We start from the raw sequence: 25,824 nt of genomic DNA on the forward strand, positions 1-25,824 counted from the left end.
AGGAGTGCCCTGGCATCTCATGGAGTTTTAGCAGCATCTGCCATGCTTCGCCCATTTAACACATACTGGTACAAGTCAGCCAGATTTCAGTATTTTAATCAAAGTTAGCAAGGTTTGGGAGGGGTTTACAAAAACAAAGTCACCGTTCCCTGTAGCCTGTCCAGGGCCAGGTTGCAGGGTTCTTGATTTCTCATCATGTTTGAAAAATTAAACAGTCCACTCGCTCAGCCCACCCCAGGAAGCTGGGACAAGGGGGCAGCTGCACACTTGAGCCCCTCGTCTGTTACCAGTGCCCACATGGTCCACATCTCCAGGGGGCTGAGGCGGTGGACCAGAAGGAGCCCTCGGTACAGACAGGGGTCTAGAGGGTCCAGGGGCCGCCGGATTCCGAAAGTCTTGAAGCCAGCGTGGTGCATGGGGCTCACCCCCAGCTTTCTAAGGCACATCCCCACAAAGACGTCATCAATGGGGAAGAGTTCAGCCTCTTCCACAGTCGCCTGGAGGCGCTGCACGGTGGCTCTGGACATGACATACCCCCCACCCCCAGCATAGGGCGGGTAGTGGCGAGCCCTGTACATCAAGGGTGGGATGAAATATTTGACCTTGGTGTTCCTGTTGGGCAGGGCCTGGCGGATGACGTCCCCCACGAGGAGGTCCTGGGCTGGGTCCCAGCCATCCAGGAACTCCAGCACATTGGGGACATGGACAAAGACGTCATCATCTCCTTTTAGTACGAAATGGGCCTGGGGACAGGCAGCAGCCACCCAGCGCTGCAGGTGCAGCTCTTTGAGTGTCAGGTTGAAGAAGTCCTCAGCAAAGTCCCACTGCAGGATGTCATCAAACTCGCGACTCTCATAGGCCAGCAGCTGGGCCGGGGGAGCAGGCCCTGCCAACCCCAGGAGGAACACCAGCTTCAGCTGCCGGCCCTTAGCCCAGCTTCCCGCCCGGCCCCACGTGCTGCGGATGGCCGCGCGCCGCTCCACATGGCCGGGCTGCGACTTGATGGCCAGGAGCAGAAAGGTGTCCTCGGCACAGCCCGAAGGCTCCAGCAGGATGGAGAAGTTGCGGCAGTGGCGGTAGGTCAAGAAGAGGCGGTGACGGGTGGGCAGGAACAGGGAGGCGTTAGCCACCGTGTGGTTGGGTAGACATGGGCTGCGCCGGAGCCCTGCGGGAGCCCAGAAGGGCTGTCGGGCCACGAGCCCCCCCGCTGGCTTGGCCTCTTTCTTCAGAAAGAACAGGCAGCTGAGCAGCAACACTGCAAGGCTGTACGGGACCAGCCACCCCACCCTGCGGAACATGGTGGTCCTGCAAGGAGAGCGCTGGTGAGCGGACGCAGTCCTGGCCCGGCCTCCACCTCCTCCATCCAAGAGCAACCCACCATCGTGCGTGCGTGCATGCTAAGTTACTCAGGCATGTCCGATTCTCTGTGACCCCATGGACTGTAGCTCACCAGGCTCCTCTGTCCATGGGATTCTCCAGGCAAAAATACTGGAGTGGCTTGCCATTTCCTCCTCCAAGGGGTCTTGCCCACCCAGAGATCGAACCTGTGTCTCTGGCATCTCTGCTTCCCTGGTGGCTCAAAGGTAAAGAATCCGCCTGCTGGTGTAGGAGATATGGGTTCGATCCCTGATCCAGGAAGATTCCGCACACCTCAGAGCAACTAAGCCTGGCACCACAACCATTGAGCCTCCAGCAACTAGGTCCTTTTATTTTTTTCAGTGTGTCCTCTGGCTCCTTCCGCAGCCCCCTCCCGTGGAACAGACCAAGCGCACCTGCCGTGCCAGCGCTTGCTTCCCTTCTGCTGTCATTAGAGAACTTGGCTCAACTTTTTCCCCAAAAAGACTTACAGCCACTTTAGATATATGAGACACCACAAGTGTTTTCAGTCTTTCCCAAGAAACTCAAGTACCTAATGAGTTTCAATGAAAATGACACAGCTTATTTCCAGAAACTCGAGAGTGGTCTGTTGATGGAAGACCCAGTGTCAGACATGACAGCCCCAGACACTGTCCTTAGGGAGTCTGGCCCACTGGGGAGTGGGGAGGAACCACTGTAGGGCAGCAGCAGGTGGCAGAGGCCACAGAACACGCCCTCCACACCTGCCCTGCGTGGCTTGGGTTTCCTGGGGAGTCACTTAAACAGGGCTTTAGGGAAAACACAAAAAAATGCACAGGAAGAGCATGAAACAAATGGGGAAGCCACAGACTTGTATCAGGCTCCCCTGCAGCCACCTCTCGCCAGTTCCTGCTGCTTACTGAGCTCCGGTTTTCTCTTAGCAAGTCTCCCGGTGATCCAAAGAGAAGGCTGAGAAATGGTAACTTAGCACAGCAACCTACCCACAGCTCACAGTAGCAAGGCCAGGCCTCAGTCTCCCTCCTCGTCACCCCCCTGCTACGTCCTGGACCAGCTAGCCATCACTTCGATCCAGTCTACCTGCATTAATCTCATCCCTGTTGTCTCTGCTGCCACTCCCCCAAAAGCATCTTTTAGAGCTGCCAGAACTGTGCTTTTGAACTGTGGTATGGGAGAAGACTCTTGAGAGTCCCTTGGACTGCAAGGAGATCAAACCAGTCAATCCTAAAGGAAATCAGTCCTGAATATTCATTGGAAGGACTGATGCTGAAGCTGAAACTCCAGTACTTTGGCCACCTGATGCAAAGAACTGACTCATTGGAAAAGACCCGGATGCTGGGAAAAATTGAAGGCAGGGAGAGAAGGGGACGACAGAGGATGCGATGGTTGGATGGCATCACCGACTCTATGGACATGAGTTTAAGCAGGCTCCAGGAGCTGGTGATGGACAGGGAAGCCTGGTGTGCTGCAGTCCATGGGGTCGCAAAGAGTCCGATACGACTGAGGGACTGAACTGATAGCTGCCAGGGCTGCCATAGCAGGCAAAACCGGCAGGGTCACAGCTCTCACAGTCCAAGAAGCCAGTACAAACCTCAGAGGGCTGAGAAGAAATTAAAGCAGTGTGATGGAATACAGTGACCCGGCAGGCTGTCTACTACCCGGAAGCCAGTAGTTTAGCGAGACCTCCCTGATAAAGAACACCTGAGCAACTGAACAAAGTAAGGATCCAAACCACATAAAGGTCTAGGGGGAGGGGGAGACTTCCCTGGTGGTCCAGGAGTTAAGAATCCACCTGCCAATGCAGGGGACATGGGTTTCATTCCTGGTCCGGATTCCACCCGCCGTGGGGCAGCTACACCCATATGCCTAGAGCCTGTGACCCAGAACAAGAGAAGTCACTGCAATGAGAAGCCCGAGCACCACAGCTAGAGCCCCTGCTCACTGCAACCAGAGAAAGCGAGCGAGCAGCAACGAAGACCCAGCGCAGCCAGAAATCATTTTTAAAGCTCTGGGGAGGCGGAGTGGGGAGAGTAGTGGAGAGCACGGTCTGGGCCGGAGGGAACAGTTGAGTGCAGAGCTCCTGACAGAGGACAGGAGGTGTGCAGTGTGGCTGGAGTGTAAAGGACAAGGAGGAAAGTGGTAGGTAGTGAAGCAGAAGCAAAAGCCTGAGGAAGGTCACGCACAAGATCCATAGTGAAGTTCCCGGGAAAGGTCTAGGGTTTTATTGTAAGCACTGCAGAGATCCCTTAGAGGATTTAGCAGAGGGAGTAAAAGAATTTACATTGTTTGAGAGGTCACTACTGCTGATGCTTCAGTTCAGTTCAGTCCCTCGCGACCCCATGAATCGCAACATGCCAGGCCTCCCTGTCCATAAGCATACTGCTGATGCTTAGATGATGGTTTATGGAAGGGCAAGAATGGAAACACGAAAGTAGCTAGCAAACTCTTCCATTAGTCAGTAAGGGAGCGCAGCTGAGACTAGGGTGGAGGCCGTGGGGCGCCTGAGGGCCAGATGGATTGCAGACACGGAAAATGGCTTTCAGGTGTGGGAGATAGGCTAGCTGCGGGAGAGGACGCCGGGGGAAGGGGAGAGTGGGAGCAGATTGGTGGCGCCATTTACCGAGAAGGGTGCAAAGCCAGCAGTTTGGTTTTGACTTGTGCGTTTCAGAGGCGCTGTGGACCCGATTGCCCCTTTGCCCACAGCGCTCCCAGTGCGCCCAATTCCTCGGCGCTCCACTGCGGGAGCTAACCCCCAACTCCCCACCGCAAGGACGGGGCCGTTCCTCTGCTCCCCACTACACTGCGCTTATTGTGAATCCAATTCAGTACCTGCTAAACATAAGCCTCCCTACATTCTGTGAGCCCCCAAGCCCGGTGCCAAGCTTCGGTGAGTGCACGCCTTACCCTCACTCAAGTGGGTGCTGAGCCCTAAGGGTCGGAAATTGCTTCTGGGATCCTCACTGGTCTCGGTGACCTGGTATGCTTCGATGAGGGAAAGGGTCGAGGGCTGGTTCATTCTCCACACGACAGTCCGTAGAGGACTGTTGTGGGGGCGCAAAGTCCCGCAGGGTGGCCAGAACAAGGACCAGAGCCCCGCGGTAGGCACCCCTCTCCGGGCCGGAGCACAGAGAGCAGCGCTGCACGACGGGGAATCCGGAGCAAGCGCCCCCAGGCTGCCCCCGGCCAAACCCCCAGCTCCAGCCATTCTTGCCCCAGTGGGGCGAACAGAAGCAGAGAGGTATCAGGAGACCTCCCTGGCCCCGACGGTTCACTGGGGGCAGGAAGCGGCTCCCGCCGGGCAGGGCGACCACGTCGGCACCAGGTCGGCGCATTGCCCCTCCCGGGCAGGGGCCCGGCACCCCTCTGCTCACACAGAGGGCCCCACCCAGCAGAGGGGCTCCAGGCGCCCCAGACCCGACACCCGTTCGCCCGCCCCTCGCCGACCTACCTGAGCCGTCACGCGGTCTGGGCACAGGCGAGGCGCTCGCGCAGCGGCACCAGGTGAGCAGAGTTTGCTCTTCTGGGCTCGGGCGGAGGGCGGGGCTCCGCGGCGGCCCTGAGCGCTGGCCAACCCCGCGCACCGCCACCTCCCCAGCCGCGGAGGTCGGGCTTGGGGGCGGGGCTTCTGGAGGGCGGGGCTTCTGGAGGGCGGGGCCCCTCCCACCCCACGCACCTGCCGGCCAGGAGGTCCTCCCCGGCTCTCCCTGGCTCTCCCCCGCCAGGCATCCGCTTCCAGTTCCCGGCTCCTCCCTACCCCAGCTCCCCCGGCCAGCAACCCCCTCCTCCCCTCCCCGAGGCCAACCCCTACCCCCAACGCCGTTCCTCCCTGGCCAGCCGCCCCAACCCCGCTGCTAGCCGCCTGCTCCTCCCTAGCCAGCATTCCCCGCTCCTCCTGGCCAGCACCCCGCTCCCCGGACGCACGGCGGCGGCTGGACAGACCGGTGTCAGAACCAGCAGGCCGGACAGTCGCGGGGTCAGAACTGGACCGGCCGGACATCCACGGTGTCAGAACCACCTTTAATCCCGCTCTATATGACGAGGCCCCGGAGCGCCTCCTCCGTCGAGCGCCACTGGATCAGCTGGATCTGGATCTCCACCGTCAAGGGCTCGGGCTGATAGTCACTTTCGAACACTGAAACCAAAGATTTTACGTCTGAGGGAATATGAAAATGTGAATCCGGAGCGATGAGCGGGTTGGCTGTGCACGGCAGACCCGGGCGACTCCGTCCCCAAAATGCAAACCTGACCTGGGTCCCCAGGCCAGCACGGTTTCAGAATTGCCCTGGGGTCTTAACTGTAATAAGGCATAAATCACATCTAATCAAGTCATTCAACAAGCTTCAATGTGAGTTACAAGATGAACTGGCTGCTTTTTCTTCAGACATCTTTTTCACTTGAAAGAAGGCTGACAAAATATGGTTATTTCTGCACTTCTTTGGCGGGCCCAGTGGCTAGGGCCCCACGCTCCCAATGCAAGGGGCCAGGTCCATTTCTGGTCAGGGAACTAAATCCCTCATGACCAGGGGCAGCCAAATCAATATATGTATATATATTTAAAATATGGCTATTTCAGCATGAATATTTGGAAAATATTTTCTAAAAAACGAATGAAGCAAGCCTGGCACTCCAGGCAAAACATCTGAAAGCATTTGGATAAATACATTTATAACATTTGCACTTCCAGGTAGAACTTTGTAACACTGTGTCTGCCACCATGAACTTAACAGTTTTTCAATACTGGAAGACTTTTCAAATGATAGGTTTGATGATAAAGAAATCCATTTGGAGATAATGGATAAAGAAACATGTGAACAGTTGGAAAATATGTGTAACTCAGTGAACCAATATTTCACAAAAAACAATGACCAGATGTTAGCAGTTGTTCATGAGTAAGACAGATGTTCAAAATGCAGTTTTTTTTAAGACAATGTAGACTAATGAATGTAACATAACTTATTATGAAAAACTTCATCCATATAGATTGTTTCCACGTTGTAACAACCTTCTTTTAAAAACTACTGGTTGTCAAGCCTGATGTAATGTCAAAGAATATCCACAATTATTTAAAAGTCTATTAAGGTATTTCCCTCTTTTCCAGTTGCATGTCCATGTGAGAATCTATTTTCTTCACACATTAACTACAGCAAACATCACACAGACTCACTGCAGAAGCACCTCTGCATATGTGGCTTCCTCAGTTAAACCAGACATTAAAGAAATCAGCAAAAATGTAAAAAGTAAAAGCTTTCTTTAAGCTCATTTTAATCCCAGGGCTTAACAATACAATTGCTTAAAATTAGTGATAAAGAGAAAACTTTTAAAGCTTAAAGAGAGAAAAAAAAGGACACATTATATACAGAGGAACAAAGATAAAGATGACATCAGATTTATCATCAGAAAAAAAAATGCAAACCAGAGGACAGCAGCAGAACAGTGGCCATTTAAACACTCAAATTTGAAAACTATCAACTTAAATTTCTGTCTTCCCTTCCCACTCTCCTTTGGGGGCTCCCACTCTGTGGATGTGATTTCCTTTGAATTTATGTCACTGATCACTAATGCTCTGTTCATTCTTTTTCCAGCCATTTTTCTCTCTGAGTTTAACTCTGGATAGTTTTTACTGCTTCAGGTTAGTTTCCTCAGTCTTCCTTCTGCATTGTCTAATCTGCCATTAATCCCACCGAGTACATTTTTCAAGTGATACTATGGTTTTCATCTCTAAAATTCTGATTTATCTTCCATGTCACTATGTAACGTGGTCAATCTTTCCTCTAGCTTCTTGGCTCTATGGAATATAATGATAAAGATGGATTTAATGTCCTTGTCTATGAATTCTATCATATATGTCATTGCTGAGTCAATTATAATTGATTCAGTTTCATTATATACTGAACTGTCTTGCTTTTTTACATGCCTGATAATTTCTCACTGGGTGGCAGACGTTGTGAACTTACCTTGAGTGCCTGGCTACCTCACCTTGGCTTGGCTATTTCTGTATTCCTATCAACATCCTTAGGTTTTGTTTTAGGACACAGTTAAGTCTGACCCTTTCAGGTCTTGCTTTCTCTTCCTGCTCAGAATCTGTAGTGTTTCCCAGGGTACTGGGCTCAACCCTTTCCTATCAATAAGCTCATATTTTCACGGCTTTAAACACCACCTAGAAGCTGGTTCATTCATTCAATCGATGTGCTGGGAGCTGGAGATTGTGTGGCTTTAAAGAATACAAGCATAGCTCCTGCCCTACTGGAGCTTACTCGTGTGTACATACGTGTGTGTGTGTATGTTAGTTGCTCAGTCACGTCCAACTCTTTGCGACCCCATGGACTCTTTGCGTCCACCTGGCGCTCCTCTATCCATGGGTTCTCCAGGCAAGAATACGGGAGTGAGTTGCCATGCCCTCCTCCAAGGAATCTTCCTAACCCAGGGATCGAACTCAGGTCTCCCATATTGCAGGCAGATTCTTTACCATCTGATCCGCTAGGGAAGCCCAAGATCTCACATGCTGCGGGACAACTAAGCCCGTGTGCTGCAACTACTGAGCTCGCACTCTAGAACCCGTGCTCTGCAACGAGAAGCCCCTGCAGTGAGAGGCCCTTGCACTGCTCCTAGAGAGTAGCCCCCATTCACCGCCCCTAGAGAAAGCCTGCATGCAGCATGAAGACCTCGTGCAGCCATAAATAAATAAAATTTAAAAAATTAAGCACTTACACAGATTCACATCTATGTAGCTATCATTGTGATACCTGTGATCATTGCGATTTCCTGTAAAGGAAAACGCAGGATGTTGTGAAGAAGATAAAGGGCCTAACCCCAACCAGACGATCAGCTTCCCTGGAGAAGGGTCACGGAAGCTGACTGACCCAGGAAGCAGCAGCGGAGTGAGTGGGAAGTGTGCAGTAAGTCCTCTGAGTAGACATGCCCCGTGCAGGCTAAGGAAACTGCAGGCATTCTGAGTGAAGACCACCAGGCGGTCTGACCAGGGCAGAGGAGATGGAGTCAGAGAAGAGGAGGCAGCTCGGCAGCACAGTCGACCACGGGGACTCTGGATGCACACTCAACTCAACTTCTCAAACTTCACGTCCCCAAAGCTGAGCTCGTCTTCCTACCGCCCCCCGCACCGCCAGGCCCCAGTCACTGCCTGGCAGAAGTCCCGCCTGCGCCTGCGCCTGCGCCTGCTCCCCAGTCACCAAGTCGGCCTGTTCCTTCTTCCTCATGGCTCTCTGCTCCGTCTTCTACACACCATCCTCACCACCCATTCCTAAGTCCAGGCTCTGATTCTTGCCTTAAATGCTTCTTTTTTTTTTTTTAAGGTGACTTTTTTTTCCAGCGAGAGAAAAGTCTCATAAAATTCAAAACATTTAAACCATTTAAAAGCATACAGTTCGGTGACTTTTAGTAAATTTACAATGTTGTGCAACCATCACCACTAATTCCAGAACGTTTTCATCACCCCAGATGGAAACCCATTAGGCAGTCACACCCCTTTCCCCTCCCCCACTTCCAGGCAACCACTGATCTACTCTCTGTCTCTATGGACTTGACTAATCTCGACATTTCATATAACATGGAATCACACACTGCGCAGTCTTTTGTGTCTGGCTTCTTGCCCTCAGCACTGAGTTTTCAAGCTTTACCCATGGAGTTGGATGTGTCAGGGATTCATTCCTTTTCATGATGGAATAATTGTATGGGGACTTCTCTGGTGGTCCAGTGGCGAAGACGAGTCTGAGCTCTCAATGCAGGGGGCCCAGGTTCGATCCCTGGTCAGGGAACTGGATCCCACATGCCACAGCTAAAAGGTCTCAAGTCCCACAGCTAAAGATCATGCACGCTGCAACTAAAGAACTGGACTGCCACAACTAAGCCCTAGCACAGCAAGTAATTTTTTTCTCTGAAAAATCCCACCGTATGGGTAGATCACATTTTGGTTATCCAGTTCATCCACTGATGGTCATCTGGGCTGTTTCCACATTGCCTGCTGCTAACAGCACTGCTATGATCTTACCTAGACTTTTGCAGCAGTCTCCCAACTGAGCAATGTCTTCCATCTTTCCCCGTAAGCCAAAGAGTTCTATAAGTTAAATCTAAAACTTACCTATTCCAATGCTGCCACTGCCCACACAACAAGCCCGAGATCCTCATACAGCAAAGAAGAGTTAATGCCCTGCAGGAGCTTCCCAGGTAGGGCTCACATGGTGAAAGAACCTGCCTGCCAATGCAGGAGACATAAGGCACCAGTTCAGTCCCTGGGTGGGGAAGAGCCCTTGGAGGAGGGTCAAGTATTCTTGCCTGGAGAATCCCCACGGACAGAGGAGCCTGGCGGGGCACAGTCCACGGGGTCGCAAAGATTCAGAGACGACTGAGCAACTTAGCATGCTGTGCAGGAGCAGGATTACCGCTGAGCCGGAAGGACACTGGACCCCCGAACCCAAGCCTCCCCTCCCCACTCCGTTCTGCCCCGCCCCAAGACGCCTGTTCTGCCCCGGGCAGGCCCCTGTGCACAGGGCCACAGGGAAGACTCAGGGCTTGGTCCTCAAGGTAGGCGTGCCCCTCCCATCGGGTGGAAAATACGACTCTCCATCCTCCCATCCCTTCAGTCCCCAGTCAGGCTGAGCCCTCAGGGAGTCCTGCCATATTTGTGCCCTTCCCCAAACTCCTGTGTGGAAATCCCAGCCCCCCAGGGGGATGCTGTTGGGAGGTGGGGCTTTTGGAAGGTGATTATGTCATGAGGGCGGGGGTTGGTTGGTGCTGGCCCCTCTCCCACCAGGTGAGGACCCAGGGAGAAGGTGCCAACCAGGCCAAGGGCTGTCACCTGGTGCTGCTGGCATCTTGGTCTTGGACTTCACCTCCAGTGCAGCTGGAAAGCAATGTCTGGTGTTCACTTGCCACCTGCCCTGGGGCAACTTACGGCAACCCTAACGGACCAAAGCTGGTCCTCGGCAAAGCCTCCCTGCCCTCTGCCCCTCATCGGCACCTACCTTTTTTACCTTTCTTATTCTTCTTTGCATCCTGAGAGAGAGAACCACAGAATAGGTTCCTCACTGGAGTGGGGGGGTACCGGGGAAGAGCTGGGTCCAGACGCTAGCGGGTGAGAGCTCCCTGGCCAGGGTCCCTCTTAGACCAGGGGGTTGAGGCGGGGGTCTCCGGAGGAGGAGCTGCCCGGCCTGCCTGCTTGCCTGGCCCTTCAAACTCGAGAAGGCCACCCATCGGGCAGATGACCTTTGTTGCATGCCCCACCCCCACCCTCTTGTGGTTCTACTCCCCCTTCCCCAACCTACCCCCCTCCCTCCCCTCCCCCCCAGGCATCTGCGGGCTAGGGAGGGGTGTGTGGGGGCCGTTATACCCTGTTAAGTGTCAGCCGGTCAGCTTCCAAGGTCCGGATCACCCCAAAGTTGCACACGGTAGACACAAACGACTCCCCCGCCAGCAGGGCCTCTAGCACCACTGGGCTGCTGCCCAGCACCCGCAGGATGGGCGGGTCCTGGCGCATCTCCTTAGGAAGCTCCTTCTGCTTCTTGCTCCCCTTTTGCGCCTGTGGGGAGAGGCCAGGTGGGTGGACGGTGTGGGCAGGGGGCCAGGAGCATCTCCCACCACTCAGGCCACCATCCCCACCTGGAGGTACCTTGGGGGGTTCTTTCTCCCCTTTGTCTGCCTTGTCTTTGCCCTTCTTGTCTTTCTTGTCTTTCTCCTTCTCCTTCTTGTCCTTCTCTCCTTTGCCCTTCTTAGCAGCCAAGGGACTGTCTGAGGAAGGCGGCTGCTCCACAGGCCAGGAGAGAATCTAGGGAGTGGAGGCGGGGAGGGGGCTAGCGGGGATCTTTCCGGAAAAGCACAAAGACCTCACCAATGAGGGGGCAGGGCTACAGATACCCGACAGAAAAGCAGAGCACAGGAGACAGGGGCAGCGTATGAAGCCTGGAGAACGCTGGCACCCACCTTCTCCTCCACGACGGTGACCGTGGTCCCTGAGAGCAGGAAGGCCTTGAGCGGCACCAGGTCCTTCAGCGTGTGCTGCAGCTCGTAGTTGCAGGGGATGACGTCAGACCAGGGCTTGGGCACCGTGCTGAAGAGCACTGTCCTTGGGAGCAGAGAGGCCACATGGTGGCGGGCTGTGCCATCCGGGGAGGGCTTTGAGAAGATCAGCAAAGCCAGGGACAGAAGGCCAGGAGGGATGGGGGCACAGAAAACAGTAAACACCCAGTGTGGTCTGGGCCTGGCCCCCAGCCACGTGAGCATCCTTACCCCGGGGATGGGCAGAGCCTGGGATCCAGGAGCGGCCGCAGCTTGGCCAGCTCTTCTGCAGAGCCTATGGACTGTGGCAACGGCTCGGAAGCGCCAGAGACAATGGACTCCTCCATCTCCCCCAACTCGGACAGGGAGGCCAGCCCTGATTCCAAGGACTCTTCTATGTCTTCGATGATTTCTTCCAGAATGTCCTCACCCAGCTGTTCCAAGCTGGAAGGGGGCTTGATGATCTGTCAAAGACGTGAAAATACATTCAAGACTGCCGGCCTCAAAGCTCACACCCAACATGACGCGCACATGGTGCGAACGGGCACCTGTGCTTGATGGATGTGAAGCAAAGAAACGCATGGCCTTAGAGGGCAGGAAGTTAAAAACCAACCAAGCAAACAAAGAAAACACCCAGTCTTGATTCTTCTGAAAGTTCTATGTTAAGAGTAAAGACAGGGTCCCTGGATGTTCAGTGGCTAAGACTCCGAGCTCCCAACGCAGAGGGCCTGGCTTCAATCCCTGGGAACTAGATCCCACACACCACAACTAAAGATCCTGCATGCCACAACAAAGATGGAAGGTCCAACATTCTGCAACTAAGACCCGGCACAGACAAATAAATAAATGAATAATAATAATAAAGAGTAAAAATAGTAACAATTTCTTCACACGTTAGGAAACCCTCGCATTTCTCCCAGTCGGATGACACTGTTGGGTTTTCTTGTGATGGGAAGGGAGAAGGGAGGTACAGGGGGAGTTGGAGGACAGGGTCGGGAGGCCAGCAGCCTACTCCTGAGAATCTCGGCTGCTTCCTTGTTAGGTCCTTTGCTTCTGTTTCAAGGGGGATGAGGAAGGGGTGAGCATGACTGAGAATCACTCCAGCTTCAAGGGGCTTCCCAGGTGGTGCTAGTGGTAAAGAACCCACTTGCAGGAGACATAAGAGATGTGGGTTCGATCCCTGGGTCGGGAAGATCCCCTGGAGGAGGAGATGGCACCCCACTCCAGTATTCTTGCTGGGACAATCCCAGGGACAGAGGAGCCCGGAGGCTACAGTCCAGGGGATCACAAAGAGTTGTACACGACTGAAGCGACTGAGCAAGCCAGCAACACCAGCTTCAAGAAAGGGGCTGAGCAGAAGCTGCCTTCCTGTTCAGAGGAGGGTATGCATTGGAAAGATCCATGCTAAGGGGTTTCCTGGTTTCCCTAAAGCCATCCCGTCTGCACAGGGGACCCTGAGAGCCCAAGGGCAGAGCTGCCCCAGGCACCCACCTCGGCCAGGACTCCGCTGTATTGGCTTCCCTCGCCTTCTTCGTCTTCTACAAAATCGTACGTCACATAGTAATTGTAAGTGATGAAAGGGCCTTGGGGCCCTGGTTCTGGGTCCAAGACCGAGGAGTCCAGCACCCCTCGGAGGTTTCCAACAGTCACCAATATCTGCGCCTCAGGCACCAGGAGATCTGCAGGAGGGAACAGGCAGGGGTGAGGGGAACCGAGGGATGAGATGGACAGAGAGCAAAGGAGGCCAGGTGAGCACGCCTCCTGCCTCCTGCTCTGAGCTGGGCTGAGCCTCACTTTGCAGACTTGGGTTCATGTCCCAGCGCTGCCAAGTTCAACATGCAGGGAACTGGGGTAAGTCTCAGGGGCTTCCCTGATGGCTCAGACAGTAAAAAATCCGCCTGCAATGGGTTCGATCCCTGGGTCAGGAAGATCCCCTGGAGATGGGAATGGCTACCCACTCCAGTATCCTTGCCTGGAGAAGTCCAAGGACAGATGTTACAGCCCATGGGGTCACAAAGAGTCAAGACACGACTGTGTGACTGACACTTTCACTTTCCTTTGGGCAAGACGCCCCTCTTCAGCCTTGTTTTCCTGATCTGTATAATGGAAACGACAGGAACTGCTTTGCAGGATCCTTGCAGATTGAGGCTATGTGACTTTAGCCGGTGCCTGACAGGCAGAGCGCAGAGCTGTTATACCCTGTATCATCACCCTGACCTTGAGAAGACTCTGGTACAGCCACAAGAGGTGATCTCAAGCCACCAGCAAGCCAAGAAGCTGATTTAAAGAATGTTTCCCATTTGTCTCGGAAGGAAAGGAGGGGACTCCCAACCCCCTACCATTTCTGTCCCCAAATCTCAATCACGTGGATCAAAATCTGGCAGAGAACTCTGCCCAAGAAAGTGAGTTACACCTGACCAGGGTCTGAGTCAGCCGAGCTGGGTGACAAACAAGACACATGCACCCAGTAGGGAGGTGGTTGGGCTGGGGAGCCCTCAACAATCCCCCCAAGCCCTGCGCCTTGGCCCCCTCACCCTCACTGTGGCTGAGCCCCCGGAAGAGATGCTTCTCGCTGGACGCCACGGTGATGTCATCCAGCACGCAGAGCCTGGCCAGGCTGTCGATGGTGAAGCCCCGGTAGTGGGGCACCAGGGCCAGTGGGTTGCCCTGGAGGAGCAGCAGCCTCAGGTGCTGCAGTGTCTGCAGGCCGGCCACCATGCTGTGCAGGTCCGTCAGGTTGTTGAAGCTCAGGTCCAGGGAGACGAGGTTGGGCCTGAAAGGCGAGTGGCACGGCCCAGGAGCATGAGGCCAGGTGAGCAGAGCGGTGGGGACAGGCAGCCGCAGTCGTGTCGCTGCGCCTGCCTCTGCCAGCACCCCCAGCACCCCAAGTCACGGCTGGACAAGGCCGGGTGCTGAGGGCGGGATGGGAGACTGTGGCCCTCCCTGACACTCAGGCTCAAGCTGCTCTTGATCCGAGTTAGCCTCCTGTCCAGATGGAGCCCCCGGTTCCCCCGACCCCCTTGCTGTTTCTGTGTACAGAGGTGGCCGTCACCTCCTGCCTCCACTCAACTTGTATGTGTATAGACCTCTTCTCAGCTAACCATCCGGCTATCTCCCAGACATCTAGAAGGTACTCAGCAGAGATGGACAGGCTGGCGAGGAAGGTGGAGGCAGGCCTCTGTACGGAGGGGCCGTGGGGGTGGGTAGGAGAGTCCGACAAACAGGGGGGCCCGGGAAGACAGGGTGTGAGGCTTGAAGGGTCTAGAAGCTGGAAGAAGTGCCCCAGAGTCAGACCAGGCCATGACTGTGGGAAGCAGTCTGGTTTGTTCCTTTTTTTTTTTTTTTAATATTTACTTATTTATTTGACTGCACCAGGTCTCGGTCGTGGATGTGGAATTTACTTCCCTGACCAAGAATCAAACCCAGGCCCCCGGCTTTGGGAGTGTGGAGTCTTAGCCACTGGACTGCCAGGGAAGTCCCTGGTTTGTTTCTTGGGGCACAAGAAGAACCAGCTGCTAGGGACAGAGGAGGCACCCTGTACCTTCCACCCGGTGGCAGGCCTCCCTACTGTGCAAACCAGAAAGTGAATGGATTCCAGCTCTGAGAGCAGCGGCAACAACAACAGTTCACAAGGGGACACCTCATCAGCACAATCCCGCCATCACACGTGACCATCTCCAGCCGCAGGGCAGCTTTCCCAGGTGGCCTGGGAACGTGCTCGTGGAAGGCCTGTCTCTGACCCTTAGGGAGGAAATTCCTGCCCTTTCCTGCCCTTCTTTCCTCCTCTCATCCTGCCCTGATGTTGACCAGCCAGTCACAGAAATACCTGAGAAGAACACTTCGTTTGGACCAGCACACAGATTTTGCCCAATACCAGCCTCCTTCAGGAGAACTGGTGGAAGCATCAGAAAGATGGATTCGCAGGACCGTGTACCCTCCTTTTGAATTCAAAACAGCAAAAGATGGCGCTTTCACACATACATGTTTCTATGAAATCCACACTCAGCATCAAGCAGGTGATGTTATCATAAGCCTGTTTCCCAAATCAAAGACCAGAACACTTAAGGGACGTCCCTGGAGGTTCAGTGGTTAACACTCCACGGTTCCACAGCAGGGAGTGCGGGTTTGGTCCCTGGTTGGGGAACTAAGATCCTACATGCCATGTGGCCAAAAATTTTAGATGAATAAATTAATAAAAAATAACCAGAATGCCTAGAACTCTGGCAGAGTTCTGAACTCAGCTGTCACACACAACCCAAAGTGTGTGTTCTCTTCCTGTGCCCCGTAGCTTCCCTGACGACGGAGGCCAGTGGAAGTCAGGGACTGGAATTGTGCGTGGTCGAGGCTGTGCAGAGGCAGCTTTGTCAAGATAGAGAAAGAGGAGAAGGAGGAAATTAGGGCCAGAGACAGGCCTTCCACGAGCACGTTCCCAGGCCACCTGGGAAAGCTGCCCTGCTCCTTGAGGCCTTCCTGGGCTGTGAGGAAAGAATTGTCGTGAACCTCAGCCCAGGGAGGTCTGCCTGGGATGCTGGGCCCCAGGAATCCTCACAGAGGACTTGACAGGCCTCTCTGGCCCAGCTTCCTCTGAGGGAGGGTCTTTTTTGTCTTTTTTAATGTGGATCATTTTTAAAGTCTGTATTGAATATGTTACAATGTTGTTTCTGTTTTATGTTTTAGGGGTTATCAGCCCCAAGGCACATGGAATCTTAGCTCCCTGACCAGGGATTGAACCTGCAACGCCCTGCACTGGAAGGCAAAGTCCTAACCACTGGACTGCCGAGGAAGTCCCTCCTCTGATAGGCTTTCACGGGTGGTCTCTGCTGCCCTCAGACGTCTCAGATTGACCACTGCTCACCCACCAAGGAGACAAAGTCAGAGCAGGCTTGTCTGTAGGGCAGCGGCTCTCAGGTGGGGGGGATGGCTTTGCCCCCCGGTGGCCAGGTGGCACTTTGGGTTGTCACAGCGGGTCTGGGGTGGACGCTCCTGGCCTCTGATGGGTGGAGGCCAGGGAGCTGCAGGACGGCCCTCAGAACCAAGAATTCACTGGCCCAAACAGCAAGAGGAATCCTGAATTGGAAGCATGTCCTCAAAGCAAAAGGTCCGCTCACTCTCATTGGCTCTTGGTGCCCTTCCCTGGACCTCAGTGGGATTTTTGGTTTATGGGGTCAGAGAAAAAAACCCTAGGTCTGGACTTAGCAGCCAACCAGGAGTTATTACAAAAAAGAGCAAAGCTGAGTTCCCCAAGTCACCAGCTTAGAGGGGCCCCCACGGCATGTCCAGCCCCCTCCTTCCTCTTCCCACGGGGGCTCCCGAGTTACCAGTGGTCGCTGGTGACATGCAGACTCTCCAGGTGGCCCAGGAGGTTGTTGTGGCCCAGCCCCAAGTGCTGGAGCCGTGGGGGCGGGTGATGGCACAGACACTCCATGCTGGTTATCTTGTTGCCGTACAGTTCCAGGACCTGAGACGAGCAGACAGACAGCCTGTGAGCCCAGGGAGAACAGAGTCCAGCCCCTCCTTCAGCCCTGAGCAACTTAGGAGGGGAGCTGCGAAGTACTCAGGCCTTGTCTCTCTCTGCCCACCTGGACTCCCTTCTAAGGATCCGGGAAGAGGAACTTCCCTGGTGGTCCAGTGGCTAAGACTCCACGTTCTCAGTGCAGGGGTCCAGGTTCAATTCCTGGTCAGGGAACTAGATCCCATATGCTGCTGCTAAGACCCAGTGTAGCCAAGTAAATAAATATTAAAAAATTAAGTAAAAAGTATAATAATAAAATAAAATAAATATAGCCTTTGGGTTGGTGATTTTAAAAGAAGAGTTCAAGAAGAAAATATTTCTCCAGTAGCTGTCAGAAAGCTTCTTTTCCTTTTGCAAAGGAAACTTTAAAATATGGAGTGGAGGTGATGTCGGAGAGGACGAGAAGGGACGTCTGTAATATTTTGGCAACCTCCCAATCCATGGCAGTTGTCCCTGGGGAAGCCAAAGTGCCCCTGGACCAAAGGAATAAACCCAAAGACAGCAGAGTTCTTGTGTTTCTCCTCCCAGGCCTTCCTCATTTTCTTCTTGAGCCCAGCACTGAGACATACAGTGGAGCCTCTTCTGCCATCAAATTTACTAGTCTCAGCATTTAATTTAAAACTGAGACTATTTTGATATACTCAGCTGAAGACTCATAATATTGTCTGGCCTACCATATTTTCATTGTGGTTTTATATATATTAAAACAAAATTTGTGATTTCAACCCTTTTTAAGCGACCATTCAGCAGCATTAAGTACACTCACTCAGGGTACAACCATCATGATCACTATCCATTTCCAAAACTTTTCATCACCCCACACAGAAATCTACCCACTGAACATCTCCCCAGTCCCTCCCTGCTCCCCCTAGTAACCTCTAATGTACTTTCTGTCTCTCTGGATTTGCCTCTTCTATGTATTTCACATAATCATCCAATACGTGGCTTTTTATGTCCGACCTCCTTCATTCAGCATCACGTTTTCAAGATCATCCATGTTGTTCATTTGATTGTCTTTTTCTTGCCACACTGTGTGGCATGAGGGATCTTAGTTCCCCAACCAGGGATCGATCCCAGGCCCCCTTAGGTGGAAGCAAGGAGTCTTCCACACTGGACTGCCAGGGAAGTCCTTGTCATGCCTTTTCATGACTGTGTAGACAGACCACATTTTGCGGCTCCCTTCATCTGCTGATAACATACAGGCTGTCTTCACCTTTTGGCAACTGTGAACAGTGAACACTGGCGTACAGGAATCTGAGTCCCTGCCTTCGAGGCTTTGGGGTGTATACCTAGGAAGGGAATTTCTGGGCCACGTGGAAATCCTGTGTTTCACTTTTTAAGGGATCTGGCCAAACTTTCAAAAGCCTTGGACCCACCCTTAGCACAAGACATGATGGTCAAACCTCTTGGGGAGTGGGCAAGGAAGGGGCAGGGTTTCTGGGCAGCTCTGGCTCCAAGACCCAGAATGGAACCTGGGCTCCTTTACCTTGAGAGTTGGGGGCAGGTTGGTGGTGTCAATCTCCTTGATTTGATTAGCACTCAGCACCAACTCTTCAAGCTTCACAAATTTCAGGAGCTCTTTGTCCACCAGGCTCACCTGGAAGGGAGGAAAGGGAGATCGGAGGTGCAGTGGCCGGGGCGGCCCTGGAGTCTACTTGAGGACAGCAATGGTGCGCCCAGCCTCAGAGAGCGACCGCCCCACACCCCAAGCCCCTTCCTCTCCTGTGCGCCTTTCCTGCAGCCTTCTGCCAGGGCCTGCAGTGGCCTCTCACCTCTCAAGCCTCACCCCTCCTCTGACACCCTTCCGGCTTCCCTGTCTTGTGTCCCTTGCTGGACTGTCAGCTCCTGAGGGCAAGGATCAGAGGCATGGTGAACTCTGTGCTCTTAAGGGACTACTCTAGTTTACATCCCGCAGGGTCAGGCCAGAAACTTCAGGGGCCTGTGAATCCTCAGTTGACTTTGGCTCCAAGGACATTACGGGCCATCCTGGCTAGGCCTCCCTTCTCTGCGGCAACAAACTGGGCAAGTTTGCTGGGCTTGGTAGCCCTGCTCGGTGGACAAGCTGGTGAGATTAATCAGGAGGAGGGCAGGGCTAGGTCTTATCACCCAGTCCCGTAGGGGAATGGCTCCCCTCTCATCATCCCTGTACTTGAGGCTCACTCCCAGCACTCACATCCTTGTCCACCACCCGGAGCGACCTGAAGTAGGTGTAGAAGAAGCTGTCTTTGAGCATCAGTGGATTCTGGATGGCCAGCTCTTTCAGGAAAAGGTCCTCTGCGCTTGAGCCCTCCACCAGAGCCCAGGGTGAGTGGGCGCTGCGGACTAGGCCCAGCAGATCCTCTACCGTCTCCTCCCCAGGGCTCAGGGCCTTCTCCTCTCTGGGGATCAGCTCCCGCCATGCTCGGCTAGTTTGAGGAAGAAATCGTGACTTATTCTGCAGTAAGGGAAGGGGGGAGGAACAGAATTTCTCTCTTTATGACTCACCCCCTCTCAAGGATTCGAAACTCCTAAAATGGAATAGACTATAAGACAGGACGATCAGCGTGAGCTTAGAAGCCAGGAGGTGTAAAAGGCAATCTGTGGGAGGTACTTAGCCAGGAAAGGTTTCTGAAGCAGAGGCAGCAAAGGCTGAACATCTGGCCCTTTAGATGCCATAAGTGGAGGATGAAAGATTTTGGTCCTTGAGTTTACTGTCTTCCACCCCTTCGTCTTGAAAGACGTCTGCCTATGAAACCCCAAAGCACAGCACAATGCCAGGCACACAGTAGGGGCCCAGTCAATGTTTGTTCATCAAACAAGTTAGTTTCTTGATTAGCATCTCGGTTTTCTCTTCTATGAAAATGGGGACCAGCCTGACAAGGGAATATGGGGTTCCAGCTTCCCACTAGTCAATCCTAAAGGAAATCAGCCCTGAATATTCATTGGAAGGACTGATGCTGAAGCTGAAGCTCCAATACTTTGGCCACCTGATGCAAAGAGCCGACTCGGAAAAGACCCTAATGCTGGGAAAGACTAAGGGCAGGAGAAGGGGATGACAGGATGAGATGGTTGGATGGCGTCACCGACTTATTGAACATGAGTGTGAGCAAGCTCTGGGAGAGAGTGAAGGACAGGGAAGCCTGGTGTGCTGCAGTCCATGGGGTCTCAAAGAGTCGGACAGGAACACCAAAAAGCTTCCCACCAAGCCCATGGGAACCATTCATGACTCAGGACTTCCTGGCACACTTGAGAAGCCCCTGGTTCTGAAGGTCATGCTCCTCCTGCACTTAGCTGGTGAGGACAGCCCCTTTGGCCACATCGCAGCAGGGTCCTAACTGTAAACCTGCTCTCAGGACGGTATTTCACCCCTAAAGGAGGCTGGTGTCTTTAAGAGAGCCTGCCCTGCGGTCCCGCTCTGCTCGATGCGGGGTCCCTGCCCTCTACCCTGGGTGAGCGCCCACAGGCCACAGGTGGGGGCCTGTCTCGTCCTCCCCTGCAGTGTCCCTGTTCCCACAGTCCACCCCCATCCCCACCCCCAGGTCAGGACGCTCCCTAAACGCCCAGATACAAACATCCTCTCCAGGCTTCTCCTTATCAACCAACTCCTGGGGCTGGTGGCGCCCTCAGCACCCAGAGCCAGCCCTTCCCCAGCCCCGCTCTGCGTCCCTAGGCCCTGGCCTGGCCCCTGGTCGGTCCCCTCCGTTTCCCAGACCCCCGAGCCCCTCCCCCGGCCGCCCCGCCAGCGCCCGCACCCAGCTGCCGGTGCCGCACGGGAACTCGTGCAGACACAATTGTCGCAGGTGCTCCCGGACCGCGGCGCTCAAGGTCCGGGTCTCCGGCTCCATGCTCGCTCTTTTGCCACGCCAGCTGGTTGCTAGGCAACCGCCGGGACGCTCCAGGCGGCGGAGGCGCGGTTGCGCAGGCGCCCCTGGAACCCACTATTCTCGCTTGCGGACACTTCCCGCAGCCAGGAATTAGAGACCCAGCTGCACCGGGTTAGCAATACTCTTCCCATCACCGCCTGGGGGTGATTACTGTGGTGGCCCCGGCAGGTATTGAGCGCTTCCCAGCTGCTAATCTGTTTCTTTGGAGCACCCTCGGAATAAAGTATTAATTCTTATCCCCCTTTGGCGAAACTGGGGAGGAGAAATGAATCCAAGGACAAACAGTCCTCTCTAATCAGTGGATTCCAAGATGGATCTCTTTAATCCCCGCGTCAGAAGTTTTAATCACTGTCTACCCAAAAGACAGATTTAGCACCAAGGTCCCATTTTAGACTGGTCCAATCTCATTCACCTTTCCATCCTCAGTATCTAGTCCACTGCCCGGCTGGCAATGGATTCCTGGGCACTGGTTTGTGAAATTAACGGGATAAGATGATGGTTGTCCAGTGGCTAAGATTCCACAGTCCTGATGCAGGGGGCCTGTGTTCCATCCCTGATCAGGGAACTAGATCCCATATGCTATAGCTAAGAGTTCACATGCTGTAACTCAAAAGATCCTGCATGCTGCAAGTAAGACCTGGTGCAGTCAAATAAATAAAAATAAATATATAAAAAGAGATGGTTCTGGTTCCTATAATTTGAAAATGCAACATCTTGACTGAGATCTAAAATTCACCTGTTTAAAGTGCACAATTCTTAAGTATATTGATCAGTATCAGTTCAGTCGCTCAGTTGTGTCCGACTCTTTGCGACCCCATGAATTGCAGCACGCCAGGCCTCCCTGTCTACCACCAACTCCCGGAGTTCACTCAAACTTACATCCGTCGAGTTGGTGATGCCATCCAGCCATCTCATCCTCTGTTGTCCCCTTCTCCTCCTGCCCCCAATCCCTCCCAGCATCAGGGTCTTTTCCAATGAGTCAACTCTTCGCATCAGGTGGCCAAAGTACTGGAGTTTCAGCTTCAGCATCATTCCTTCCAAAGAACACCCAGGACTGATCTCCTTTAGAATGGATTGGTTGGATCTCCTAGCAGTCCAAGGGGCTCTCAAGAGTCTTCTCCAACACCACAGTTCAAATGCATCAGTTCTTCAGCGCTCAGCTTTCTTCACATCTATATACGACTACTGGAAAAACCATAGCCTTGACTAGACAGACCTTTGTTGGCAAAGTAGTGTCTCTGCTTTTGAGTATGCTATCTGGGTTGGCCATAACTTTCCTTCCAAGGTGTAAGTGTCTTTAAAATTCATGGCTGCAGTCACCATCTGCAGTGATTTTGGAGCCCCCCAAAATAAAGTCTGACACTGTCTCCACTGTTTCCCCATCTAGTTCCCATGAAGTGATGGGACCAGATGCCACGATCTTAATTTATAGTGCCACTATATCCATAGTGCAGCTCTCACTGTAATCTAATTTTCAACTTTTTCTTCATCCCAAAAGGACACACAGCATAATAGTTTCAAGGATCAGATATGTTGAGCACGTCAGTACTTCATCCCTTCTTATGGCTGAATGATATTCTATATATGGGTAGAAGGCATTTTTGTTTATCCATTCATCAGTCGAGGGACATCTGAGTTTTTTCTACTTTTTGATTCTGATGAATAATGCAGCTATGAATATTCATGTACAAGTTTTGTATGAACATAAGTTTTCATTTCTCTTGGGTAGATACTTAAGAATGAAATTTTGGGGTCATATGGGGTCAACGTTTCACATTTTGAGGACCTGCTAAACTATTTTACACAGAAGCTGCACCATTCATTTTACATTTCTACCAGCAATATATGAGAGTTCCACTTTTTCATATCCTCACCAGCACCAATTATTTTACATTTACAAAAACTATAGCCATCTTAATAGATATGGAAGTGGTATCTCATTGTGGGTGGGGTTTTTTTTTTTTTTTTTGCATTTTCCTAATGCCTGACAAAGAGATGGGAATACCAGACCACCTGTCCTGAGAAATCTGACACCTCCTGAGAAATCTGTATGCAAGTCAAGAGGCAACAGTTAGAACTGGACATGGAACAACAGACTGGTTCCGAATCGGGAAAGGAGTACAGTTCAGTTCAGTCTGACATGCCTGAGGGACTGAACTGAACTGAACTGAATGCCTGACTGGGCTCCCCTGGTGCCTCAGTGGTAAAGAAAACGACTGCCAATGCAGGAGACCTGGGTTTGATCCCTGAGTTAGGAAGATCCCCTGGAGAAGGAAATGGCAACCCACTCCAGCATCTTGCCTGGAGAATTCCGTGGACAGAGGAGCCTGACAGGCTACAGTCCATGGGGTCCCAAAAGAACGGGACACGACTGTGATTAAATAACAACAACAACAACAATGCCTAATGATGCTGAACATCTTTTCATGCGCTTATGGGCCATTTGTATCTTCTTTGGAGAAATGTCCGTTCAAATACTTTGGTCATTTTAAAATCGGGTTTGTTTGGTTTTTATCATTGAGTTGTAAGAGACTTCATATTTTCTGGACGCTAGCCCCCTGTCTTGTTCATGACTTTCTCCCACTCTGGGGGCTGTCTTTCACTTTCTTGGCAGTGTCCCTTGACATGCAAAATGTTTTAATTTTGCTGAGATGTAATTTATCTGTTTTCCTCGCCCCCCTTTGGTTGTTTGTGCCTTTGGTGTCATTTTAAGAAACCACTGCCTAATCCATAAAACTGAGTTTTGAGCATTCTTTCTATATTCTGCTCAGAATTCCTTTGTTGGATTTGCATTTGGTTAACATTTTTTTCCTAGTCTTGGCTTGTCTTTTCATCCTCTCAACAGCATTTTTAGATGAGAATTTTTTTTTTTAATTTTGAGGAAGTCCGATTTACTGACTATGATCCCGAAACACCCACTCTTGTGGACATCTGTCATTCTTTGTGATTGTCCTATATTAGAACACCTTTACTACTGTTAGGAAAATTTCCCAGAACTTGGAAATAAGACAAAAATGGAGCCATGCATCTTTTTAAAGTATAAAACAAATATCCAGGAGTCTACAGTGATATAAACACATCAAAGAGATGGACCAGGGAGGATGCCTGGGATTCCAGGGACACGACTGAGTGGTTTTACTTTTTCCTCGATTCCAAAACCACAGTATGGCTTCCCCTTGCCCAACAATTTATTCAACTCCCACTAGCAAACTTCCCAGTGACCCATGTTCTCAAACTGACAGTATCTCTTCAGCCTTTATCTTATTTGACCTCTCTGTGCCTTTTGGTGGTGCCAATCATTTCCTCCTTGAAACCGCTTCTTGTTCCATGACCACATGTTTTTCTAGTACATTTCTTTTCCTCTTGAGGATATCTTTTCAGGGTTTTAGACTAAATCCTCTTTCTGTACCTGTTCCATTAATGGAGGTGTGTGCCAGGGCTCCACCCTTGATTCACAACTCACACTGGTCCTCTCTCTTAGACATCCAGTTTCATCAACACAATATACCAGGTGGTACCCAATGTATGTCTCCAGTTCCTCCCTTCAAGCTCCAAGTCCAAATGCCCAGTAGCCTTCTGTACACTTCCACCTTAACACATCAATAAATAAATTCTTTATGTCACCTGAGCCCTGTAATCCTCTCCCAGTAGGGACCAACACCATCCATCCAGATGCCCAAACAAGACACCTGGAAGTCATCCTCAACTCCTCCCTTTCCATTATCCCCAGATTCAATCAATCACCTCCTGAAGATTCCATCTCCTACAGATTTTGCCAATCCATCCACAGGTCTTCATTGCCTTTCTCACTATCACCCTGGTTCGCAGGGTATGCACCTCCGTTCTGGCTATGTTGAATGTGAAGTCCAGGTGGGCCATTCAGGTGGAGATGTCCATAGGGCAGCTGGAACACAGACCAAGCACTGGGCCCTTTGAGGCATGTCCATTAAAGAGCAAAGCAGGAAGATGATTCATCCTCAGAATGCACTGTGAGAGGCTGATATCCAAAACATATCAGAATAACATTTTCAGAGCGGAAAAATAGTCTCAAGAAGAGGAAATAGTTGATATTATTGCGTGCCGTGAAAGGGTGAAGTCAAACGATAGCTGAAAAGAACCCAGTAAGGTTGGCAATATGAAGTCACTAGAGACTATGTGGGTTCTCACAAAAGTCATAAACTTAACAGCTTAAGACCACAAAGTTCGCTATCGTTGTTCAGTCCCTAAGTCATGTCTGATGCTTTGCAACCCCATGGACTGCAGCATGCCAGGCTGCCCTGTCCTTCACTGTCTCCCAGTGTTTGCTCAAACCCATGTCCCCTGAGTCGGTGATGCCATCCAACCGTCTCATCCTCTGTCGTCCCCTTCTCCTCCTGCCCTCAATCTTTCTCAGCATCAGGGTCTTTTCAGATGAGTCAGCTCTTCTCATCAGGTGTCCAAAGTATTGGAGCTTCAACTTCAGCATCAGTCCTTCCAATGAGTATTCAGGGTTGATTCCCTTTAGGATGGACTGGTCTGATCTCCTTGAGAGTCTCCAAGGGACTCTCAAGAGTCTTCTCCAGTGCCACAGTTCGAAAACATCAATTCTTTTGCACTCAGCCTTCTTTATGGTTGAACTCTCACATCTGTACTTGACTGCTGGAAAAGCCATAGCTTTGACTATACAGACCTCTGTTGACAAAGTGATGTTTCTGCAGGTCAGGAATCCAGTCTAGTGTAACTGGATTCTGTTCTCTGCTTGTTCTCTGTTCTCTCTTTAGTTCTTTACCAGGCTAAAGTCAAGGTATCAGCTGGGGCTGGCAGTTCTCACCTGGGGCCCAGGGGCCTCTTTGCAACTCACTGGTTGTTAGTCAAACTCATTTTCTTCTCATGCTTTCCACCTGGACCCTCCACCTTCAAGCTAGCAATGGAAGTTGGGTTATTCTCATGCTTTGAGCCTCTCTCACTTCTTCCTTCCTCTTTAAGTCTCGTGTGATGACACTGGGCCCACCTGGTAATCAACCTACCTTAGGGTCAATTGATTAGTAGCCTGAATTACATCTGCAAAGTCCCCTCTGCCATGTAATGTAACAAAATTGTGGGAGTAAA

General features: G+C 52.0%; 2 protein-coding genes across 8 annotated transcripts; both read right to left on the reverse strand.

The window, feature by feature from the left end:
- Window positions 1-80: 80 nt before the first annotated feature.
- Window positions 81-5,064, reverse strand: B3GNT4 (UDP-GlcNAc:betaGal beta-1,3-N-acetylglucosaminyltransferase 4). Of its 4 annotated transcripts, XM_069557777.1 has the most exons (4): window positions 4,802-5,064; window positions 4,258-4,335; window positions 1,451-1,599; window positions 81-1,305 (listed from the first exon to the last, which is right to left on the reverse strand). In XM_069557777.1, the coding sequence occupies exons 3-4, from the start codon at window positions 1,465-1,467 to the stop codon at window positions 225-227; spliced, it is 1,098 nt and encodes a 365-aa protein (XP_069413878.1). In that variant the 5' UTR covers window positions 1,468-1,599; window positions 4,258-4,335; window positions 4,802-5,064; the 3' UTR covers window positions 81-224. The 4 variants fall into 4 exon arrangements, with proteins under 4 accessions (XP_069413878.1, XP_069413880.1, XP_069413882.1 ...); XM_069557779.1 differs by lacking the exons at window positions 1,451-1,599; window positions 4,258-4,335 and having other exon boundaries at window positions 4,802-4,941; XM_069557781.1 differs by lacking the exons at window positions 1,451-1,599; window positions 4,802-5,064 and having other exon boundaries at window positions 4,258-4,337.
- A 108-nt stretch (window positions 5,065-5,172) lies between these two features.
- Window positions 5,173-20,709, reverse strand: LRRC43 (leucine rich repeat containing 43). 4 transcript variants are annotated; one of them, XM_069557784.1, is made up of 13 exons: window positions 20,605-20,709; window positions 19,047-19,307; window positions 18,360-18,470; window positions 16,680-16,819; window positions 13,896-14,134; window positions 12,853-13,040; window positions 11,593-11,825; window positions 11,287-11,428; window positions 10,976-11,131; window positions 10,697-10,885; window positions 10,332-10,362; window positions 10,166-10,210; window positions 5,173-5,485 (listed from the first exon to the last, which is right to left on the reverse strand). In XM_069557784.1, exons 1-13 carry the CDS (start codon window positions 20,695-20,697, stop codon window positions 5,382-5,384), a joined length of 1,932 nt encoding a protein of 643 aa, XP_069413885.1. In that variant the 5' UTR covers window positions 20,698-20,709; the 3' UTR covers window positions 5,173-5,381. The 4 variants fall into 4 exon arrangements, with proteins under 4 accessions (XP_069413885.1, XP_069413889.1, XP_069413887.1 ...); XM_069557788.1 differs by lacking the exon at window positions 20,605-20,709 and adding an exon at window positions 18,646-18,718 and having other exon boundaries at window positions 19,047-19,129; XM_069557785.1 differs by lacking the exon at window positions 5,173-5,485 and adding an exon at window positions 9,161-9,562.
- Window positions 20,710-25,824: the final 5,115 nt, after the last annotated feature.

This window comes from Ovis canadensis, chromosome 17 (assembly GCF_042477335.2).
Source record: "Ovis canadensis isolate MfBH-ARS-UI-01 breed Bighorn chromosome 17, ARS-UI_OviCan_v2, whole genome shotgun sequence".
In the NCBI taxonomy this organism is placed as follows: Eukaryota; Metazoa; Chordata; class Mammalia; order Artiodactyla; family Bovidae; genus Ovis; species Ovis canadensis.